This window comes from Thalassophryne amazonica, chromosome 2, assembly GCF_902500255.1.
Source record: "Thalassophryne amazonica chromosome 2, fThaAma1.1, whole genome shotgun sequence".
NCBI classification, from domain to species: domain Eukaryota; kingdom Metazoa; phylum Chordata; class Actinopteri; order Batrachoidiformes; family Batrachoididae; genus Thalassophryne; species Thalassophryne amazonica.
In genome coordinates this window covers 18,640,156-18,664,046 of record NC_047104.1, presented here as the reverse complement: position 1 = coordinate 18,664,046, position 23,891 = coordinate 18,640,156, and the positions used below count along the sequence as shown (strand labels likewise).

Here is a 23,891-nt window from a genome sequence, read left to right as displayed (position 1 = left end):
AGCATAAAAATGGGTCTTTAGACGAGACTTAAAACACTCTACAGTGGCGGCTGTTTGGATGTTCCACAGCTGAGGGCCCACAACAGAAAAAGCACTGTCTCCCCTGGTTTTATCATCATTGAACCAATGTGACTGTGTTTTGGTGGGGTGCAGTTTTAACAAAGGTGGCGCAGTCATGTCAAGTGTAGTTTTGAGCACTGAGTTTAAACTATCCACAAGCCTGTCTACTGATTGGGTATTTGCCAAATATTAAGCTAAGACATCAGGCAGTCTAGCTTCGATTTCAGTCTTAGTTGAGGAGTTGATACATCGCTGTAGTGATATATAAGGTTGTTGTTCCACTAAACACAGCAGCGAAGCTGTGAACTTAATAAGTGAGTGATCAGAGACCACTGATGTAAGAGGCATGATGCCAATATTTGTGACAGCAATACCACGTGTGAGAACCAAATCCAAGGTATTTCCACTAATGTGCGTCGAGTCCTGAATGCATTGCCAAAATCCTAATGCATCCACAATTTAAATAAATGATTTGCAGAGGGGATCAGAAGGTTTATTTATGTGAACATTAAAGTCACTAATGATCAGAATGTTATCTGCACTAGTTGAGAAGTTAGAGATGAACGCAACAAATTCATCTAAGAATTCAGAATAGTGTGACAAAGTAATACAGCTGATATTTAGTCTTCTGACCTTGGCAATGCGTAATATCCTGAGCAGAGCGGAGAATCAGATGCTCAAACAGGTTATATTTGTGACCCCCAACAGCTAATAAGCTAAACCTAGATTTATAAATAAGAGCAACACCCCTGCCTTGCTTCGCATCACGAGGGACGTGACTAAATGTATATGCTGGTGGGCAGGCCTCATTTAAGGGGAGGACAGCTGTAGGTTTAAGACAGGTTTCACATAACCCAATGATATCTAAGTGATGATCAATAATTAGATCATTAATCAACAATGATTTTGAGGATAGTGATCTTATGTTAATGAGACCCAGACTAAGGACCTCAGTGGGGTTGACAGTTGGACTGTTTGGGTTTAGGGGTGGTTCCAGAGTAGCATATATAAGATGCCTAGAAGTAGGTTTAGGTTTGGGACATTCTACGCGGGTTGTAGGAGGCAACCACGAAATCTTTGATATTGCTGGAACACCCATTGGGCCATCCTCAATTTCAACATCATCCAGTGTAGTAATGAGTATTACGTTTGCAAAACATATCCCTCTATGATTTTTATGGACATGTCTACGGAAGCAGGCCAGTCTTAACTTGTTGAATTTCTCTCCCTGGCAGATAAACTGCACTATCACCATAGTGGATTTTCTACACTAATTTCCTCACTAAGCTAATGGATTCCACAACCACATTTGTCAAACGCCTTGCAGGGTCTCTAATCACCTACTCCGTGGCCTGCTGTAAATTCCTAATATTACCCTCCCTGTAGAGCTCTATCTATATTCGCAGACAAGATGGCGGTGCCTTCCCCAGTAGGCTGGAGGCCGTCCGGCATCAGCAAGCCACGGCGGCCCCAGAACGAAGGCCAGTTATCAATAAAGCTAAAGCCGTGCTGTCTACAAAATTGCACCAGCCACCTATTTAATGATGTCAGCCTGCTAGACACCTCATCATTATCCCGGGAGGGGAGAGGACCAGAGACTATTAATTGATGTCAACACATCTTTCTGGCAAGGTCACAAGTCCTCTCTGTGTCCATTTTTGTGACCTCAGAGTGCTTCATCCTGATATAGCCGCCGACGTGAATAACTATGTGACTGTATCTTTGTCTGTCTACCCTTCTGCAGTTTTAGCGCCGTAAGATGGGAGGAAGTGTTGGGAGCTCTGGCCCCAGGAATACTTTTAACGTCAGCCGACATCTGTAACCTGACTTTGCGGGTGATAGAATCCCCTATCACTAAAGTCCGGCATTTCGGCCTGGAGACAGGAGTGGAAGTCACTTGTGCGCTCAGAGAATTCACATCAGGCAAATCCAAGGGGTAGAACCGATTCACAGTTCGCAGTGGTGAGTGTGATCGCGGTACCACAATCAGGCACCAAGCTCTACGGGGCTTCCTCTGCCTAGCCACAGTCTGAAAGCTGTCCTCCACAGCTGGCATTTCTAGGTTGATGCTAATGGGCATGCTAGTCGGCCCAACGCTAAGCTCATCTGGATTGCCCGTAAGATCTAACTCCACTGAGTTAAGAAGCTGTTCTAACTTACAGACACAGCTCTCTAAAAGAGCCACCCTATCTTCCAACATCACGCAGGATTTAAGGAGGGTGTATACTTTTTGCACTAGGAAATTCAAGAGTACAGCCGAGCAAGCATGAGCTAACCAATAATGAATAAGCTAAACCACTCCTATGGATTCACATAGAAGTAAATAAATGAGTTAAAATTCATAGCAGTTACACTGAAAAAGTAGCAGAAGTATTAGACTGGTAGGAAGAGAAAAAAAAAACCTCCTCAGAGTAAACCACTTCTAAGATTAATATGAGTAGAGTACTAAGCTAAAATTCACAATAGTTACACTAAAAAACTAACAGAAGTATTAAAGAAATGGGGGGGGGGGGTGTCAATCTAGCTAATGCAAGCTAACTGCTAGCAGAAATTCTAGCCACTCCTAAGCTTTACACAGGAGTAAACTAAAGAACTAAAACTCACAGCAGTTACACTCAAAAAACTAACAGAAATATTAGAGGTAAAAAAAAAACAAAAAAAAAACAGCTATAAAAGTAACAGCGGGGCTGGGAGTCGACCTAGCTAGCGAAAGCTAACTGCTAGCGAATGCCAAACTGCGATTCACAACAGGTCTGTAGTTAAATAAGATTCAGAGTAGTTACACTTAACAACCAGAAGAGTGATAACGGAAATAAAAGAAACATATACAACCGTGTAAAGTTCGGAATTGCGTCACAACAGCAAACAATCCACTGGAAGCCACTGGTACGGTGGCTGGGGACCAGATGGACCAATGTCTGATTTGCTAACGGTGGACACATAGCACCACTTCCAGTCAGATGCCGGAAAGGTGGAGGAGAGGTACTGGTATGACCTGCTATTATTAAGGATGAGCTAGTTGGACCTTTTTAGGGTGACGATGGACTTAAATTCAACTCCCCATACCTGCTGCCAGTTTTTAGAAGATACTTTCTTCAAGCTGTGGTTCAGGAAAAAAGTGCATCATTCAAAAAGGACATTATTTTAATGGAGGACAGAAACTCCATCACATGTATCCAAGTCCTCGACTGCACAGGAAAGGTTTCAAAAGTGACAGAATAAAGACATGCTCCCTTCATCACCTGTCTTAAACCCTACTGAGATCTTGTGGGTCCTTCTTAAATGTGAGATTTACGTTGAGTCACACCTCTTTGAACACGTTTTGGGAGGCTGTTTTTGCTGCTGGAACAAATCATCAACAGATCAAGGAGCTGACAGACTCCATGGATGAAGGGATCAGTGCAGTTACTGAAACGAGCGGCCGATATTAGACACTGAATATTTCTGAAAGGTCCAAAGTGTTTGTTCATTTTGAATTTTTTTGTTGTTCTTACTGTAATAAATGAAAATAAATGTGAGATGCGAATTTTTTACTTTTTCATTTAGTAGCCTAATAATTGTTTGCATATGTGGCCCTGAGAAAACCCAAACTTCATTTTCTTTGTTCAGCTTTCAGGTTTGAGGTTTATTAACGTTTTGGAAGGAGAGTGCTGTATTTGTTCAGCAATAAAATTAATCCTCATTAATACAACTTACCAAATAACTGCATGTAAACAGAGTTGGATTATACTGAACTACCAGGCAGGCAGATCGGCCTCCATTCAGGTCTGGACTCCATGACCGATCGGGAGCCAGCGGTCATCAGTCTGTAATATGATTAACACCTCCTTGTTCTGTCTTCTCTTCCATGCTGTGGGAACAGTAACCCTGGAATCCGGGAGCTTCCTGTTGAGCTGGGTCAGCTGTCCAACCTGTGGCAGCTGGATGTTGAAGACCTGAATATTACAAATGTTCCTCAGGAAATCAGAAAAGAAGGTACTGTGCAGTCTGCCTCCATTCTGTCCCATATAAAACAAAATCCCTGTTAGCTCTTTGGTGACTTTAGCTTTCAGCTAAATATACTTATCTCAATGTTAGAAAATTTAGTGTCAGCCTCATACTTTGAAACCGGTTTCTCCACAATAACTGATCATTACATTTTTTAAGGTGCTGAGATTTGCAGACTGATGGGTTGTGTTCTTGAGTCTTGTCCTTAATACTTTCTTATAAAGCTTCTGCACATGTTGTTCTTGCACATACATGGTCCTGTACACATGATCCTGCATGCAGATGAACCTGCACACATTGTTTCTGCATGCAGATGATCCTGAACACTGGGCCTCATTGACAAACCATTCTTAAGAACAAATTTAAGTCCTGCTTACAAAGTTTTTACGAAGATTGTGGAATTCATGAACTTTTTCCCATCCAGGATATGTTCTTAGATAATAGGCTGGTTGCATTGTCTGCTTATGTGAAGTTATTTCCATGATATCTCTGTTCATTATTATGTGTTACGTTTTGGTAATTTACAGAGTATTCTTTATATTAAAATGTATTAAATGTACACTTTAAAAATGATAGCCCGATTAAGTTAAGTGAACTTAATTCTCATTTACTCCACTTGTAATGACAGGTTTAGGATATTGGACTCAAGTTTATATGTTTTCAAAATCTGAGCTTAAAGCTGTCCATTCTCTTCACTAATTGTCCATTGAAACGAAGCTTATCTTTAAGGTGACTTAACTGATATTAAGTTGAATTAACTCACATTTTCAAGGCAGCTGGCGAACTTCAGTTTTTGCAGTGTATCAACACTTAACATTAATCAAGCGGAGTAGCAGCCGCACAGGGAGGGGATGGGAGCATTGCCTCAGGGCCCAGGTCTGTATCCAGACTAGTGATGGGTATTCAGTTGATTCTTTTCGAGAATTATTAAGAAATTATTTGATCCACCGACATCAATAGCCTTTTTACTTAATGATTCCCTTTATTGGAAAAATGATCATTTCTCTACATTGATTGCAGACCCTGCAACGGGTCTGTAATCAACCGCTTCTGCAGTGCGGCTCTGCTTGAAGCTTGAACCGACGAAACAGCAGGTCCGAGTACTGCTTCGTTGGTTCTCTTCTTCGCTGCTTTTCAGAAGCGGCAAGTCTGCTTCTTAACCCCTCTCAAAGCCATTTGAAGATGTCACTCAAGAGTCACATTTGTGCAGATTAAAGTCACTAACTGGGACTCTTGTCTTGTTGCAGGCAAGAAACGAGAATCATCCTCTGTTCCGTTCACAAAGCTCCAAACGCTGCAGAGTCAAGTTAGAGTTCAGTCGGAATTAATAACTTCAAAGCAAATCACTGTTTTAAATCAAATGACACATCTTTTCAAATGTTGTAATCCAAACAATAAATTACAGTCGACCAAAACATTTTTCTCCTCCCAAAATGAGACATCCTGCGTTCATTATGAATGGCATTGATGCTGACTTGCAGCGCAGCCGGCTGGGCTCAGCTTAGAGGTATGGAGTTAAATTTGTGCCATTAATGTCTGAAAGGAAATGCTTTTGACAAAAACTACAGAGTTTGTTTTTATTTATCAGACATCAAGGATCCACCATGTAGAGTTTATTTATGTCTAGAGATCAAGGATCCAGTGACCAATTTCATATTTATTTAGTTTAAGACTCAATAAAATTGTTGTTGATATAGAAAACCTGTAAAGCCTACACATGAAATTCACAAGAGGTATTGATTAGGGAATCTCTAAGGGATCGGATCAATAAGCGGAATCGATAATGGCATCAATATCAATAAAATCTTATCAGTACTCATCTCTAATCCATGCACTCAGTCAATGGCACTCCTAAAAAAAAATAAGGTGGGAGAAGATTAAACATAAAATAATTTAGATTTTTTTCCATAACCTACCTGAGACTGTCATCTCCCTGATCAATCAACTCAACTTTTTTCTTGTATAGCGCCAAATCACAACAAACAGTTGCCCCAAGGCGCTCCACATTGCAAGGCAAGGCCATACAATAATTATGAAACACAGTCTACGTCTAAAGCAACATAACCAAGGGATGGTCCAGGGTCACCCGATCCAGCCCTAACTATAAGCCTTAGCGAAAAGGAAAGTTTTAAGCCTAATCTTAAAAGTAGAGAGGGTATCTGTCTCCCTGATCTGAATTGGGAGCTGGTTCCACAGGAGAAGAGCCTGAAAGCTGAAGGCTCTGCCTCCCATTCTACTCTTACAAACCCTAGGAACTACAAGTAAGCCCGCAGTCTGAGAGCGAAGCGCTCTAATGGGGTAATATGGTACTATGAGGTCCCTAAGATAAGATGGGACCTGATTATTCAAAACCTTATAAGTAAGAAGAAGAATTTTAAATTCTATTCTAGCATTAACAGGAAGCCAATGAAGGGAGGCCAACACGGGTGAGATATGCTCTCTCCTGCTAGTCCCCGTCAGTACTCTAGCTGCAGCATTCTGAACCAACTGAAGGCTTTTTAGGGAACTTTTAGGACAACCTGATAATAATGAATTACAATAGTCCAGCCTAGAGGAAACAAATGCATGAATTAGTTTTTCAGCATCACTCTGAGACAAGACCTTTCTGATTTTAGAGATATTGCGTAAATGCAAAAAGGCAGTCCTACATATTTGTTTAATATGCACTTTGAATGACATATCCTGATCAAAAATAACTCCAAGATTTCTCACAGTATTACTAGAGATCAGGGAAATGCCATCCAGAGTAACGATCTGGTTAGACACCATGCTTCTAAGATTTGTGGGGCCAAGTACAATAACTTCAGTTTTATCTGAGTTTAAAAGCAGGAAATTAGAGGTCATCCATGTCTTTATGTCTGTAAGACAATCCTGCAGTTTAGCTAATTGGTGCGTATCCTCTGGCTTCATGGATAGATAAAGCTGGGTATCATCTGCGTAACAATGAAAATTTAAGCAATACCGTCTAATAATACTGCCCAAGGGAAGCATGTATAAAGTGAATAAAATTGGTCCTAGCACAGAACCTTGTGGAACTCCATAATTAACTTTAGTCTGTGAAGAAGATTCCCCATTTACATGAACAAACTGTAATCTATTAGACAAATATGATTCAAACCACCGCAGCGCAATGCCTTTAATACCTATGACATGCTCTAATCTCTGTAATAAAATTTTATGGTCAACAGTATCAAAAGCAGCACTGAGGTCCAACAGAACAAGCACAGAGATAAGTCCACTGTCCGAAGCCATAAGAAGATCATTTGTAACCTTCACTAATGCTGTTTCTGTACTATGATGAATTCTAAAACCTGACTGAAACTCTTCAAATAGACCATTCCTCTGCAGGTGATCAGTTAGCTGTTTTACAACTACCCTCTCAAGAATCTTTGAGAGAAAAGGAAGGTTGGAGATTGGCCTATAATTAGCTAAGATAGCTGGGTCAAGTGATGGCTTTTTAAGTAATGGTTTAATTACTGCCACCTTAAAGGCCTGTGGTACATAACCAACTAACAAAGATAGATTGATCATATTTAAGATTGAAGCATTAAATAATGGTAGGACTTCCTTGAGCAGCCTGGCAGGAATGGGGTCTAATAAGCATGTTGATGGTTTGGATGAAGTAACTAATGAAAATAACTCAGACAGAACAATCGGAGAGAAAGAGTCTAACCAAATACCGGCATCACTGAAAGCAGCCAAAGATAACGATACATCTTTGGGATGGTTATGAGTAATTTTTTCTCTAATAGTCAAAATTTTGTTAGCAAAGAAAGTCATGAAGTCATTACTAGTTAAAGTTAATGGAATACTCAGCTCAATAGAGCTCTGACTCTTTGTCAGCCTGGCTACAGTGCTGAAAAGAAACCTGGGGTTGTTCTTATTTTCTTCAATTAGTGATGAGTAGAAAGATGTCCTAGCTTCACGAAGGGCTTTCTTATAGAGCAACAAACTCTTTTTCCAGGCTAAGTGAAGATCTTCTAAATTAGTGAGACGCCATTTCCTCTCCAACTTACGGGTTATCTGCTTTAAGCTACGAGTTTGTGAGTTATACCACGGAGTCAGACACTTCTGATTTAAAGCTCTCTTTTTCAGAGGAGCTACAGCATCCAAAGTTGTCTTCAATGAGGATGTAAAACTATTGACAAGATACTCTAACTCCCTTACAGAGTTTAGGTAGCTACTCTGCTCTGTGTTGGTATATGACATTAGAGAACATAAAGAAGGAATCATATCCTTAAACCTAGTTACAGCGCTTTCTGAAAGACTTCTAGTGTAATGAAACTTATTCCCCACTGCAGGGTAGTCCATCAGGGTAAATGTAAATGTTATTAAAAAATGATCAGACAAAAGGGAGTTTTCAGGGAATACTGTTAAGTCTTCTATTTCCATACCATAAGTCAGAACAAGATCTAAAATATGATTAAAGTGGTGGGTGGACTCATTTACTTTTTGAGCAAAGCCGATAGAGTCTAATAATAGATTAAATGCAGTGTTGAGGCTGTCATTCTCAGCATCTGTGTGGATGTTAAAATCGCCCACTGATGATGGCCCCGATGCGCTGGTCCAACTCGGACAGATTTTGGGTGTCTGCTGTTCCCTCTCCAGTCCACTGCATCTCCTTTTGGGATTGTGAGATGGTTTTTTTTTTTTGGTCTCGGCTTTTAAATCAAACCAGATCTTTTTCACCTCCTTGGTTGTGTGTCCTTCTCCGGATACTGCATTCAGCGTGTGACCGGCTCCCATGCTTGCTTTTTTTAGGTGTTGGTGTAACCTGCACTAAGGCTACAGAGTAGTAATTTCTTCCTGTGGCTGATTTCCTGCAGCAGTACCTCCACCTATTAACTGCAAAAGTTTTTTTTTTCTCTTTGCCTGCTGCACTGAAATTGATTTGATTTTGCCTTCTGCATTTTCTTTCCTCTTTATGATATCTGCCTCTGCTCATGTCCATGCAGTCTCATGCCACTTTATGGGCATTCATAGGCTGTTACCTGCTAATCATATGTATGTTAATTAGGCTCACCAGGCACGCGCTTTCAGTTTATGAGGAGATGGGATTCATCTATTTAAGAACACAGCTGCGAACATTCTGTGGTTAAAGAACACGTTGATGAATCTGATGTAGAGTTTTCTTAAGAACCTTCTTAGGGAGAGCTTAAGCTGCATTTACGCATAACGACGATAAGTCACAAATGCCACGAAGTATACATTCTTGGCCGCTGATTACGAATGTGATGATTTGAGGCAGAGGCGTCAAGTATCCTCAGGAACTGCTGCAACCTGTTACCACACGTTACGATTAACGGCACGTGTTGCTGGCGATTTATCAGGATCCATTCCACACAGTCAAGAATAATGTTCCGCGCTGTTGTGTGTAACAGCGCATCGTTACATTCTGTCACGTTGTGAATGAGGCGAATTGTCTCCACACACACACACCCTTATTCATCCATCAGCTGCTGAAGAGTTCAGATTGCCCCAGTTTGCTCCTCAAAATCTAGATTAATCCACCGCAGATGAGCTTTGTGATTGCATGCTTAGTTGGGCTCTGTGTCATGGAGTGCCGCAGAAAGGAGGAGGAGACTGAGAGAGCTAGATGTGTGGCTCCACACGGGTCTCATCTTGCTCGTTTTCCCAAACATCAGGCGCAGCAGCAGGTGGAACACCTGCAGGAGCCCGCCACTCCATGGCACAGAGCCCAACGAAGCATGCAGTCTCAAAGTTCTTCTGCTGTGGAGCAAACTGGAGCGATCTGAATTGTTCAGCAGCTGATGGATGAATATGGGTGTGTGTAGAGACAATTCGCCTCATTCACAACGTGACAGAACTTAACAATGCGCTGTTACACGCGGTAGCGCACAACAGCACGCAACAGCGCAGAAACTTATTCTTGACCGTGCGCAATGGTGTCTGATAATTCTCCAGCAACACGTGCCATTAATCGTAACGCGTGGTAACAGGTTGCAGCAGTAACTGATGCACATGACACCTCTGCCCCGAATCATCACATTCATGATCAGCGGCCAAGAATGTATACTTCTTGGCATTCGTGACTTGTCGTCGTTATGTGTAAACGCAGGCTTTCCTTTTTTAATGTCAGGCATCTCTTTAACATTACGTACACCGAATGTCAGCAAACGTCTAGCGAGGTTATTCTCTTGATGGATGCGCATAAGGCTTTTGATCAGGTTGAGTGACTTTGTAGATTTGGGTTTGGAGAAACGTTTATGTCCTGGGTAAAATTAATATACTCCAGGCCAAACTGTTCAGTTCTGACTAATTTGGATCGATCAGCTGCATTCTCACTTCAGCAGGGTTGCCCTCTCTCACCTGCACTTTTTGCTATTACGCTAGAACTCTTAAGGTGCGTTTACACATAAGCAAGACACGTTACGAATGTCACTTTTCTGTCATTCGTGACACATTCCTGACATTCTTAATGTGACTTAACGCATCTGAACAGGTTTCTTAATAGTGCGTGTTGGTGCGTGATATTCTTGATATTCGTGGAGCATGTTTTTGCCTGTCAAAAAATGTTCCACGAATGTCACACACCACCCTCATTTCGTCTCACGTCGTGGAGGTCGCAACTGAGCGTATTGATCCGTCTTGATGAGTAGTGATCCTTAATAGAACATGACAACGTTCGTAGTGGTTCCTGTGATGGTTCTTGGAGCCCAAACTGTCACGCGTTATTACGAAGTGACACGGAAACACGGTAACGCGGCGTCACATTTCACTCCGCGCCACGACGAATCAATTTTCTGTTACGTGCGCACAATTAAACTCGGCTCCAAATGTCGGTCCACAGTTCCTGCTGAAGCTCCTCAGGACGCTCCTGCAGGTGTTCCACCTGCTGTTGTAACCGATGAGCGGAAGAACGAGTCTGAGCAACCAGAAGAGCGAGAGGAGACTCACGTGCTGTCCGACATCTCTGCACCTCCTCCAGTCCGGCGGAGGAAGAAGCGTGTGCACAATTAAACCCTGCTGCACCATATTTAGTTTGATTGCTGACACCAAATCGGCTAAAAGTCTCATTTCAGTGCTCTTCAGCGCGCTCCTGCAGGTGTTCCACCTGCTGCATGTGCCTGATGTTTGGGAAAATACGCCAGACGAGAGCCGCATGAAGCCACACATCTGGCGCGGTCCTCCTCCTCCTCCTCTCTGCGCCACTCCATGGCACAGAGCCAAACTACGCATGCAGTCACAAAGTTCTTCTGAAAAACTGGAGTGATCTGAATTCGGTTGGATGAATATGGGTGTGTGTGTGTGTGGAGACAATTCACCTCGTTCACAACGTGACAGAACTTAATGATGCGCTATTACACGCAATAGCGCGCAACACTATTCTTGACCGTGCGTAATGGTTCCTGATAATTCTCCAGCAACACGTGTCATTAATCGTAACGTGTGGTAACTGGTTGCAGCAGTTCCTGAGGACACCTGACGCCTCTGCCCCGAATCATCACATTCATGATCAGCGGCCAAGAATGTGTACTTCGTGGCATTTGTGACTTGTCGTCGTTATGTGTAAATGCAGCATTAAGAAACCTATGCAGATGCGCTAAGTCACGTTAAGAATGTCAGGAATGTGCCAAGAATGACGCAAATATGACATTTGTAACGCATTTTGCCTATGTGTAAATGCAGCATTAAGAAGAAATCTATCTTAGGAAGATATTGGTGAATGAGGCCCATTGTTCTTCATGCAGATGATCCTACACACATCATTCCTGTATGCAGATGATCCTACACACATTGTCCCTGCATGCAGATGATCCTGAACACATTGTCCCTGCATGCAGATGATCCTGAACACATTGTCCCTGCATGCAGATGATCCTGAACACATTGTTCCTCCATGCAGATGATCCTGAACACATTGTTCCTCCATGCAGATGATCCTGAACACATTGTTCCTACAGGCAAATGATCCTGAACACATTGTTCCTACAGGCAAAGGATCCTGAACACATTGTTCTTACAGGCAGATAACCCTGAACACATTGTATATACAGGTTGTATATACAGTATATAAAAGTACAAAATGAAGGTCCATCAGTTTCAGAGACAAAGGCAGCTGTGTTGTGATTGGAGTGGCAGTTGTTCAAAGTTTTGGGCCCGGTTTCATAAAGCAATCTGATCTTGTTTAGTGAAGCAAACTCACTTTATCACCTAATGTTTTGACATTAGTCGTTGCGCTTAGTCGGCTAAAGTTTTAGCCTGGTACAGAGGAGACTAATCTTATTTTAGTTGACAAAACTTCAGTGTCTTAATTCAAAAATGGTGGCAATCATGTACCACCACTTGATGGAACAATTAAGAGCACCCCTACGTCGCTCGTATTCCTCTAAAAGGAGAGCTTCCTCCGCTTTTGGCCATGGTTGTAGTAGACGACTGTCATGATGTGTGTGGGACAGTTCTCACATTAGCCTCCGAGTGTTGCAGTTACGCTGAGCAGTGTTGTTTACGCAAAAAGTGTAGAAGAAGTACTGCTAGACTAACGGTGCCTTGACACTTGCACTTATTTGATCCATGCACTCGTACGCAATCTGCCATGGAAAGTAAACTCATTGTAAACCATTGTAAACTGTGCGTGGCTTCACACAAGTGCGCAAAGAAAATTTTGAAATGTTCAAAATCTCTGTCACGCATTAATGATGTGAACATTGAGCCTGAACATCACCTGAACATTGTGAAAACAATTAAAAAAACACTGAGTGAGTACAGTGATTGCGCCAGCACACCGCATCACAGTGCAGCTATATTTGCTCATTTTGAAATGGTTGCCTGCAACACTTTTCAAAAAAGCTGGGACAGTGGTATGTTTACCAGTGTGTTATATCACCTTTCCTTCTAACAACACTCAATAAGCGTTTAGGAACTGAGGACACTAATTGTTGAAGCTTTGTAGGTGGAATCTTTTCCCATTCATTCTTGGTGCACGACTTCAGTTGTTCAACAGTCTCCGTTGTCGTATTTTGCGCTTCATAATTTCAATGCACCACACATGTTCAATGGGCGACAGGTCTGGACTGCAGACAGGCCAGTCTAGTACCTGCACTCTTTTACTACGAAGCCACGCTGTTGTAACACGTGCAGAATGTGGCTTGGCATTGTCTTGCTGAAATAAGCAGGGACGTCCCTGAAAAAGACGTTGCTTGGATGGCAGCATGTGTTCATCCAAAGGTACATCCAAAACCTGGATGTACCTTTCAGCATTGATGGTGCCATCACAGATGTGTAAGTTGCCCATGCCATGGGCACTAACACACCCCCATACTATCACAGATGCTGGCTTTTGAACTTAACGCTGGTAACAATCTAGATGGTCTTTTTCCTCTTTTGTCCGGAGGACACGACATCTATGATTTCCAAAAACAATTTGAAATGTGGACTCATCAGACCATAGCACACTTTTCCACTTTGCGTCTGTCCATTTCAAATGAGCTCAGGCCCAGAGAAGGCGGTGGTGTTTCTGGATTTTGTTGATGTTTGGCTTTTGCTTTGCATGGTAGAGTTTAAATTTGCACTTGTAGATGTAGCGACGAACTGTGTTAACTGACAGTGGTTTTCTGAAGTATTCCTGAGCCCACACAGTGGGCTGAGGGATCGCCTGAGGGATCGAAGGTCACAGACATTCAATGTTAGTTTTCAGCCTTGCCACTTACATGTAGAAATTTCTCCAGATTCTCTGAAACTTCTGATTATATTATGGACTGTAGATGATGGAATCCCTAAATTCCTTGCAATTGAATGTTGAGAAACATTGTTCTTAAACTGTTGGACTATTTTCTCATGCAGTTGTTCACAAAGTGGTGATCCTCGCCCCATCTTTGCTTGTGAACGACTGAGCTTTTTGGGGATGCTCCTTTTTTACCCACTCATGACACTCACAATTAGTGTCTTCAGTTCCCAAATGCTTACTGAGTGTTGTTAGAAGGAAAGGTGATGTAACACAGTGGTAAACATACCACTGTCCCAGCTTTTTTGAAATGTGTTGCAGGCATCCATTTCAAAATGAGCAAATATTTGCACAAAAACAATAAAGTTTATCACAGTTTGAACATTAAATATCTTGCCTTTGTGGTGTATTCAGTTGAATATAGGTTGAAGAGGATTTGCAAATCATTGTATTCTATTTTTAATTTACATTTCACACAGTGTCCCAACTTCATTGGAATTGGGGTTGTATTAAATCTATCATAAACATAATTTTACAGATATTCACAAGAAGGAATGAACAAGCCATTACAATATAATATAAACATTACAAATAATTACTTTTTAGACTGTTCCAAATAGAAGAATGACCCACGTTTTCATCTATCACGTATCCGCTATAAAGGTGACTCTATGTGCCTCTCTGTGCCCTGCATGTGCCGTGTAGCAGCCTCTAGTGAGCCACTTCCGACCTGTCATTAGAGCCCCAAATGACTCACATCAGCCACACTAAGCCACATAGCTCCGTGATAGCGCCATGATAATGCGATGTTGGTGCGCGTTTAGGCATGGATTTGATCCAAACCTCCAGCCCTCACACATTGTTTGAATGCAGTCCAAAATTAGACGCTGTGCGCCAGGCTGCTGTCCACCTGTAATGCACCAGACCAGCTTGAACCGAACCAAGGGTTCCTGGACAGCCTCCTCTGTGCTCCTCGCTGGCTCCATGGTTTGCTGGCTTTATTTTTTCCCTGGCTTTAAACACAGTCATTTTCATTCCGTAATCCCACTTTTAACTTTGTGTTCGTCTGTTTATTTCTGCAAATTCGGTCTTTTGTGCATGCGCTGCCATTCTCCATACACAATGAGGTGGCCGCTTTAATTATATACACCTGCTACCGCAACTCATGTGGATCACTTTCAAAAACAAAATTCTTTATTTCTTCTGCAGCTTACAAGTCACCGTGATACAACTTTTAACTTTGTGTTATGTCTTCAAAATCAGTCTTTTGTGCACTCTCCTTCTGTGTTGCTGCACAGCTCTGCGCTGCTTTTAGCGGCTTCACTGGAGTAATTTGTTCTGCAGCTTTAAACACACAGCCACTTTCACACAGTCATCCAAATTTTAATTTTGTGCTCGGCTGTTATTGGCTGAAATATCACTCTTTTGTGAGCTGTCATTCTGCCTAAATGCTCATTTGGAGCGTGATGAGTCACTGCCTCAGTGCGCACACACATGTGATCCATTAACAAGATATTAAATCAACCATAGACATACTTTTACAGCTAGGAACTGTTTTATCAAGCTATAAAAACATTAAAAATAGTTACCTTAAGCTGTTCAAAATACATTCCACATGGAGCAGGAAAGAGAAGAGAAAAAGCGTCCAGATGAAACAGTCCTCTGTGATTCCAGAAGTGATTAGAGGTGTTTTCAGCATCCAGGGTTTGACAGAAAATGATTAATTCGCTACAGAATAATTATTTTATATCCGGCGTCCAGCGCACAGAGCAGGTGGAATTGTGTGTGCAAGAGGGCAGCTGGTCCAAAAATAGCCTCTCAGGTCCTGTGTAGCTACCAGGCACACAGATAATGGGCTTTTAGCAGCCTCGTAAGCACCACGCACATGCCTCTAAGTCATCGCAGTAACTCGTACACAAACTGCGCCATGCTGTTGTTGCTGAATTTTGAACTTCTTGAAATTAGTGCCACGCTCAGAGAGGAGCCTCATTAACTGAAGATAATGCATCTAAGAGCCACTCAGAGCCACTATTCTCAAACGATAGTTGAAGAAACCCTCTCATAACAAAGAAAACATGCTGCGTGGCTCATTATTCATCCTTCATTATTCGGTGGGACCCAGGCTTAAGCATGTTGTTCTGCAGTTAGTATGTGCCTGTAAATGTTAATAAAGCCAGTTACCCAAACAAAGGCTGGATAGTGAATGACAACATCCAACCTGGAAGTAAACAAAACTCTCGCTAATTGGAGGCATTTCTTGGCAGTGCCGCTCATGAGGCTGTTATGCCTGTGAAAATCATTGACTAACATAAGACGGGTAATCTACAAGTTTAGCCTTGATATGAAATGGTGATTAGACGGATAATGTTGGGCAACTAACCGTAGTCGACAAAGTATGTTTAATAGACTAAAAGATTAGACTGCTTTATGAAACCAGGCCCAGGTCTCCTCTTGTTCTTTCGGTGATGCTGTAATCAGAGTTGTTTTAATTGGTTGCCGTTTTTGTCAGCTGTCACAGTTTTTACAAGTAATTGAGTTTTTACAGTTATTTTGATGTACCAGGTCCTACATCTGTCATTGCATTCCTCCGAGCCCACCTTCGTAAGGCAGAGCCTTGTAAACTTTTAAAGATGCTTCTGATTGGTCCACCAAGGCAAGGGAAGACAGCCCTGCTGGAAGCTCTTCAAGGTGGCAGGACATCAACCTTCAGCTCCGCTGACTGCAGCATCTCCACCTTCACCTGGGAGCTAGACAAACCCAACGCCAGCAAAAACAGTGTGAGCAGGCGTAACACACACACACACACACACAGACACACACACACACACACACACACTCCACAAAAGTTCCCATACAGCTCAAAAGTCTGTAAGGTACTGGTCCTTCCTGCCTTGCTGTGTGTGTGGGTCTCATTGGCTACGTTTACATGCCATTAATATTCGGGATAAGGTCAATATTCCGGTTTCTGAATCATTAGGAATAACCCGTTTACATGCTTAAGCAGACAAGGCAGGGGTGGTGGCCAAGTGGGTAATGCGCTTGGTTTCAGTTCAGAAGGTTCCGGTTTCAAATCCCACCCCTGCCACATTTCTCCATGTAATGTGGAGTTGCGTCAGGAAGGGCATCCGGCGTAAAACCTGTGCCAATTCAACATGCAGATCCACCTTGGATTTGTGTGGCACCCCCGTGTGCAAACAAGGGAGCAGCCGAAGGGACTTACTTTACATGCTTAAGCAGACAGAGTTACTCCTGTATACATGATCATTGGTATCATTTGGAATATCCCCATCTAAACAGCGACGCACGCCTTCCACCGGTGCTTGATTTGGTCTGGCATTCGTGTAAATCCTGCTTCGCATAACTTTTCAGCCACCTTCTTGTAAATGTCGCTATCTCTGTACTTTGTACTGTCAATAAAAGACATTATATTCTTGTCTTTCACGATACCAATGAAGTACTCGGTTTCCTCCTCGCTCCAAAAGTGTGGTGCTGTGCTGCCGCGTCTGGATTTCCCCATGCTTGTTTACCTCTGCTTCTGTGGTGTCCGGTGGGTTGCGCATGCCGCATATAAGTATTTGCCGTACTCAAAAGACCAAGATTCCTTGCGGATAGGATATGCGCAGAACACAAAATAATGTTTCTTTCTATGGGGATATTCCGATGACCTGATATTCGGGTTAGAAAAGGAGTAACCCAGGAGTCATATTCGGGTTTTTAAAAACTGGAATAGGAAAGTATTTGTCTACCACTCCCCCCCTCCAGCATGCACCAGGTGGTTTTATTAGCTTCGGGTCTTTTTAAACTTTAAAGTCCAAATGGACACTGAAAGTCCATTTATTAACATTCTGACTGAATATCCAGTGAACTCTTGTTTGAAACAGTTTGATGTCACAAACTTGGACAGAAATCCAACTAGCTGACTGAATTACGTAAACCTGTTTTTTGTGTGTGATGGGGGTGGGGGTAATTTTCAGCATGGTTAAAGTGTGTGTAAACATGTCAAATTATTTCCAGGACCTGATTATTTCCACTTATCAGATTACTGTGCTGATGTCAACATTTAAAGTCCTGAGATGTTCTTGGAGCTCTGTGGGGCGCTGACATCGTGGTGTGTTGTTTTTTGTGTGCTCACAGAGGGACACGATGAAGTTCAATGTGTGGGACATTGGCGGCCACGCAAGCATGTCGACGGTGAACCAGTGTTTCTTCACTGATAAAGCTCTGTATGTGGTGACCTGGAACCTGGCGCTGGGAGAGGAGGCTGTGTCCAACCTGCAGACGTGGCTGCTCAACATCGAGGTGACTGACTGTGCTTTTATCCTGAGTGGGTGTGGCCCTGACGAACAGCCACAGTGGGTGGGATGGGGGGGCAGGGTGTGTGTGTGAAGGGACCATCTGGTTGTCTCTAACCACATGGATCCACGTCATAATGACGTGGAATGTGTGTAAACTGGTTTCACAGAAATCCTCCCTGATTACCACAGCAACATTATTTGTCCCTGTTTTTGTGCGAGTGATGAGTGGACATGAAAGTTAATTTGGCCCATAGTGTAAGCAAATCCATCCTTCCATCTTCCCCCACTTATCTGGGCCCAGTTCGTGTTGGCATCAGCCCTGGTGTCCTACAACCTTCAGCTCCTCTTCAGAGACCTTAAAGTGGTTCCAGGCCACATGGGTTCTGTAATTACTTCAGTGTGTTCTGGAATGCTCTGAGGTCACCTCCCATCTCTGTGTGTCCAGAAACTATTGGGAAGGAGGACTCCATCCCCTGCCAAATCCACCAGTCCTCCACACAACACAAACTTTGCTTGTTACCATCTGGTGCACAAATTTCTGCAGACCAGCAAGACTGGAATATCATTTTAAAGATTCTGCTGTCTGTTTTCTCTTCTGTCACCCTGTAGCATAGAGGACTGGATCCAGACAAAACTCTAGAGAAATCACATCAACATAACTGGCTGTTTCACTTTTCTGCTTCCTGAGGGCTGAAACATTTTTTGTCCTTCCTGTCGCACTCACACTCTGCGTGGCATCATCAGACTCTTTGTCAAATAAGATTTAGTCTGAAGCTTCTTGGTCCACTTTTCCCATTGCTCTCACAGCTGCTTCATGATGTCTTTAGTTCTGTTCGTATCCAGGCATGCTGATGTAGGTTTTTACATTTCATCTTGAGTTTTCAAATTCTCACTGTATCTTGTCCGTCCATCTCCATTACAGTTCTTCTACTTTCACCTTAACAAATGTCGTCTTCTCGTGCATGAGATCAACCAATCTGCATCAAGGCTCCTTCAATGACATTTCAGAGCTGCACAGAAGGGTTCTGCCTCTTCCTGAATGCTTCAGAAGTGTCTTTACCACTTCTGTTGCTTCTGAGTTCGCATTGACTGTGTCAGAGTTTCTCCCAGTGTCTGCGCTACTTTGACCCTTTCACCTCCCACGCAGCAGCACCTCATTTAGTTTTCTCCACAGTTCCTCACAGTTTGGATGTTTTGTTTGCTCAGCCTTAATCCCTCATGTGGTTCTTGATTTTTGCTTGTCCTGCATTGTTGAATTCTGGACTGATATTTCTTGTTCGAAAACTGGTTTCAATTTTGTGTGTGTGTGTGTGTGTGTGTGTGTATGTATGTATATATATATATATATATATATATATATATATATATATATGTATGTATATATATATACGAGGTCTGTCCATCAAGTATCGTACCTTTTTATTTTTTTCAAAAACTAGATGGATTTCATTCATATGTTTTTACGTCAGACATGCTTGAACCCTGGTGCGCATGCGTGAGTTTTTCCACGCCTGTCGGTGACGTCATTTGCCTGTGAGCACGCTTTGTGGAAGGAGTGGTCCCGCCCCCTCGTTGGATTTTCATTGTCTGGAAATGGCGGAATGAAAAGGACTTTTTTTCCATCAAAATTTTTTCAGAAGCTGTTAGAGACTGGCACCTAGAAACCATTCAAAAAATTTATCTGGCTTTCAGTGAAAATTTTACGGGCTTCACAGAGAATAAGGACTTTAACTACAGGTTTAAGGACCCCTTTAAGGACGGTCGGTGCGCCGAGCTGCGACGATGCGGCACAAACCACTGGATCATTTCTAAGCTGATGGCTCTGTGGATACGAGGCCATCGTGTGCTCTTTCTCTGGTTATCACAAGACCTGGACATCAGCCATTTTCCGGCAGATTTCACTTTTAACAAGAGATTTTGTCATGGAAAGCCGCGCGGAGGCTTCGCGCGTCACGACCGATTCACTGATGAAGCGAGACAAAGGAACACCTCCGTTTCGGAGTGTTAGAGGACAAGTTGAGACATGTCCAGCTCTCCACAAGTTCTTTTATACTCACTCAACTGGTAAGCACTGAAAGCCGAGATAGACATGTCCCAACTTGTCCTTTCCATGACAAAATCTCTTGTTAAAAGTGAAATCTGCCGGAAAATGGCTGATGTCCAGGTCTTGTGATAACCAGAGAAAGAGCACACGACGGTCTCGTATCCACAGAGCCATCAGCTTAGAAATGATCCAGTGGTTTGTGCCGCATCGTAGCAGCTCGCAGCGCAGTGCACCGACCGTCCTTAAAGGGGTCCTTAAACCTGTAGTTAAAGTCCTTATTCTCTGTGAAGCCCATAAAATTTTCACTGAAAGCCAGATAAATTTTTTGAATGGTTTCTAGGTGCCAGTCTGTAACAGCTTCGGAAAAAATTCTGATGGAAAAAAGTCCTTTTCATTCCGCCATTTCCAGACAATGAAAATCTGACGAGGGGGCGGGACCACTCCTTCCACAAGGCGTGCTCACAGGCGAATGACGTCACCGACAGGCGTGGAAAAACTCACGCATGCGCACCAGGGTTCAAGCATGTCTGACGTAAAAACATATGAATGAAATCCATATAGTTTTTGAAAAAATAAAAAGGTACGATACTTTATGGACAGACCTCGTATACTGGTGTCCTGCATGGTGGGCTTGAATACTGAGGTGACTTAGCGCAGAGAACAAGAAGTCCGAAGTCATACACAGAGGAGCAATAAACAGGCAGAGGCATCTGTGAGTGTTAAGACAGGGGAGTTACTGGGAAGAGACAAGAAGTCCAAATGCATGGAATCCAACTCAGACAAACACTTCTGAAAAAACACGCTGAAAGGAAAGTCAAAAGCTAGCAAACAGTGTCAATACCAGGAGTGACAGAGGACCACAAGAAGAAGATTAAAAAGCTAGAACTGATGAACCAGAACAAACACAGCATTTAAATAGACTCAGAAGTGATTAACAGAAGTGCAGAACAACTGCGAGCCACAGTGTTTTAACTCTTGCTCATGTCCCAATTCAAAGTTTCAGTTTCTGGCTGATGCATCTGCAGTGGCTGAGCCCCCCCCCCCAAGTTGGATGATGTAGACAATCCATGATTGCATTTAATTCAATTTTTCATCCAGAACTTTATTTACCATGAAGTGGAAGTTTGTTCTTTATCTCCACAGTGCCATGTTCTGATAAAGAGGAGGATTTTCTGTCTGATGTTGAGGCGGATTATTCTGTACACTGAACTCTGATTACTCAAGCAACCAAGCTAACAGCCATTGGAGAAACATGATGTGGTCAGCCCTCTAATGCCACGTTGACACCGGGCGCTATCAGACGCTACAAATTTGCGGGGGTCGCGTGGCGACGGATGCGCCTCCTTCGCCCGCTGTGTCGCTCTGCTTGGGTGGACTTTTGCTGCGAAAATTCGCCCCGGTGCGTCATCAAATAGGAGGAGCTTCCATTTCGCTCGGCGTCAAGTCATCATGACGGACTTTGATCACACGGAGCAAGTTGTTGTGAAAAGCTCCCAATACAGAGAGTATCATTATTTGCTGCAGGAGCTGCGTCTGGATGACGGCTGCTTTCAGTGGTCCTTCCACCTCTGGGGGACCCAGTTTGAGGACCAACTGTCCCATTCACGCACGCACATGTAAACAATAAAAAAAAAAAAAAAGAAACTCCGCTGCTTGCTGCAGCTCACTCTTCCCCCCAAAAACTTTGTCATAATTGTCTTTAGAAACCAGTCACCATTTGTTTTATTATACATCTGTGTAGTTAATTAATAAAATATTCTCCACAGACGATTTGCTCGTGCGCGCACGTAAGAAGCAAAAAAAGAAAGAAACTCCTGCTGCTTGCTGTGAGGCTGCTCCTCGCTCTTTCCCAAAAAAACTCTGTCATAATTGTCTTTAGAAACCAGTCACCATTTGCTTTATTATACATCTGTGTAGTTAATAAGTAAAATAATCTCGATGGATGATTCCCTCACACGCGCACGTAAAATAAAAATAAAAAGAAACTCCGCTCTCCCTGCTGTGGTGCTGCTACTCGCTCCAAAAACTCTCTCATAATTGTGAAATAAAGGACAAAAGAGACATAAGTCCTGCTCACAGGCTGCTACCAGAGACAGGACATGTTAACATCTTCAGTCAAACTCCACACATCTCCACGTCACTACATATTCAGTCCCTGATTGGTTATCGCGGGGCGAAGAGACGAAAAAGTTCAGATTTTTCAACTTGGGGAGGAGGGTAATACGACGTGACGCGGCGCAATATTGTGCTGCAAAACGCTCAAAATCGCTTCACTCGCATCCATCGCGTCGCGCTGCGCGGTTTGGCGCCAAAACACGTCATTACATAGGAATTACATGGCAACCTGTGGCTGCAGTCGCTCGTGTCCCGCCCGGTGTGAACGCAGCATAAGAAACTACTAACCACAGGAAGAATATGATATTCAGTGGAATGGAAAAATAAAACTGGAATTTATAATGGATCGAATGTGTGCCTGGGGGGATGATGCCAAAACCTTTTTATTTATTTATTCTTTGTATTGTAATTAGTAATGGAAAACTAACCACTGCTCCAGAATATTTTGAAACCTTTGCAAGACCTGTGTTCGGAAACATTCTGGAGACCATATCAAAAGGAAGATATCATGAGCCGTACTAGCTAAGGCCTCATTATGTCTGTCACCCTCTCTACTGTTGAATCATATTAAAATACAAGTGAATGAACAAGGACCACACTGCTAGGGAATTTCATCTTTAAAGACTAGTGTTTAAAGACTAGGGTTTCTACATGTGCAAGGGTGTTGCTTGTAATTAGATATTACGGAGTCTGATTGTTGTAGCGTACCAACAATGTAAAAGCACACTCCGTTTCATTGTGAGCACTGAGCTGCATGCCAGTTATTCCCAGTGTGGTCACCTCCATGATCTGTGCTGAGTGACCAGCAAACTAGCTCCAGGTATGGACCCCGTAACTGTCTATCTTTGTATAAAGCCCACCTCACTCCAGATAAACAGTTCTGATGGGAGTGGGGCCAGAGCAGGCCTCAGGTTAGACTGCTTGCCTCTGACAACAACAAAACATGCTGATTTTATTTGACGGCAATCATGTGTATGTGGACTGTATTTAGAACAGTAATATCGTGTGCATGAGTTTGAATAACTCATCTTAGGTCCACTTAGGTGCATGTTGTTATTTTTGTTTGTTTATTTCCTGCTCAGGACTGTTGACAGAAGACAGCAGTCATATTTCTGTTCACATGCTGTTAATGCTTCATTTGGAGCATAAAGCCTTTTCCTGCTGGCTGACTTTTCTTTGCTGAGAAGGAGTCAGTGATTCCTGCTCTGCTCTGTACAAAGACTTCACTGACGTTCCAGTGTGTTTTTTTTTTTTAATGACTGATGTCTTGCTGACATTACTTTGTCTCCGTGTGGTGCTTGTCTGTCTATTCTGTTAAATCCTTAAATACAGTGTTCCTCTGTGTCCGCAGGCACGAGCACCCAACTCTGCGGTGGTGGTGGTTGGAACCCATCTGGATCTCATCGACACCAAGTTCCGTACAGAGAGGTTGGCCACGCTTAAAGCCTACATCCTGGCTCTGTGCCGATCACCATCTGGTGCTCGAGCCAGCGGTTACCCTGACATCACCTGGAAACACCTCCAGTAAGGAAGGCAACATGTCATCCTTTAGTTACAACAAAAAGCACTGATTTAAACTTTAAGACTGAGACTTGGAAAACATCCCAAGCACACTATGTAAATACTGTAGTCTGGTGAAGGTTTAGAGCCCCTTCACACATAGTGCGAAGTTTGGATGAGGTGCACACTTAGTGCGCATGACGCA

General features: G+C 42.9%; 1 protein-coding gene across 1 annotated transcript in view; it reads left to right on the top strand.

Annotated features, from left to right (window-relative positions):
* lrrk1 (leucine-rich repeat kinase 1) overlaps positions 1-23,891 on the top strand; it is a 387,270-nt gene that overhangs the window by 125,956 nt on the left and 237,423 nt on the right. Inside the window, 4 exon segments of the mRNA XM_034162532.1 lie at positions 3,923-4,035; positions 16,295-16,509; positions 17,867-18,031; positions 23,538-23,710. Coding sequence (XP_034018423.1) covers positions 3,923-4,035; positions 16,295-16,509; positions 17,867-18,031; positions 23,538-23,710 — 666 coding nt within the window.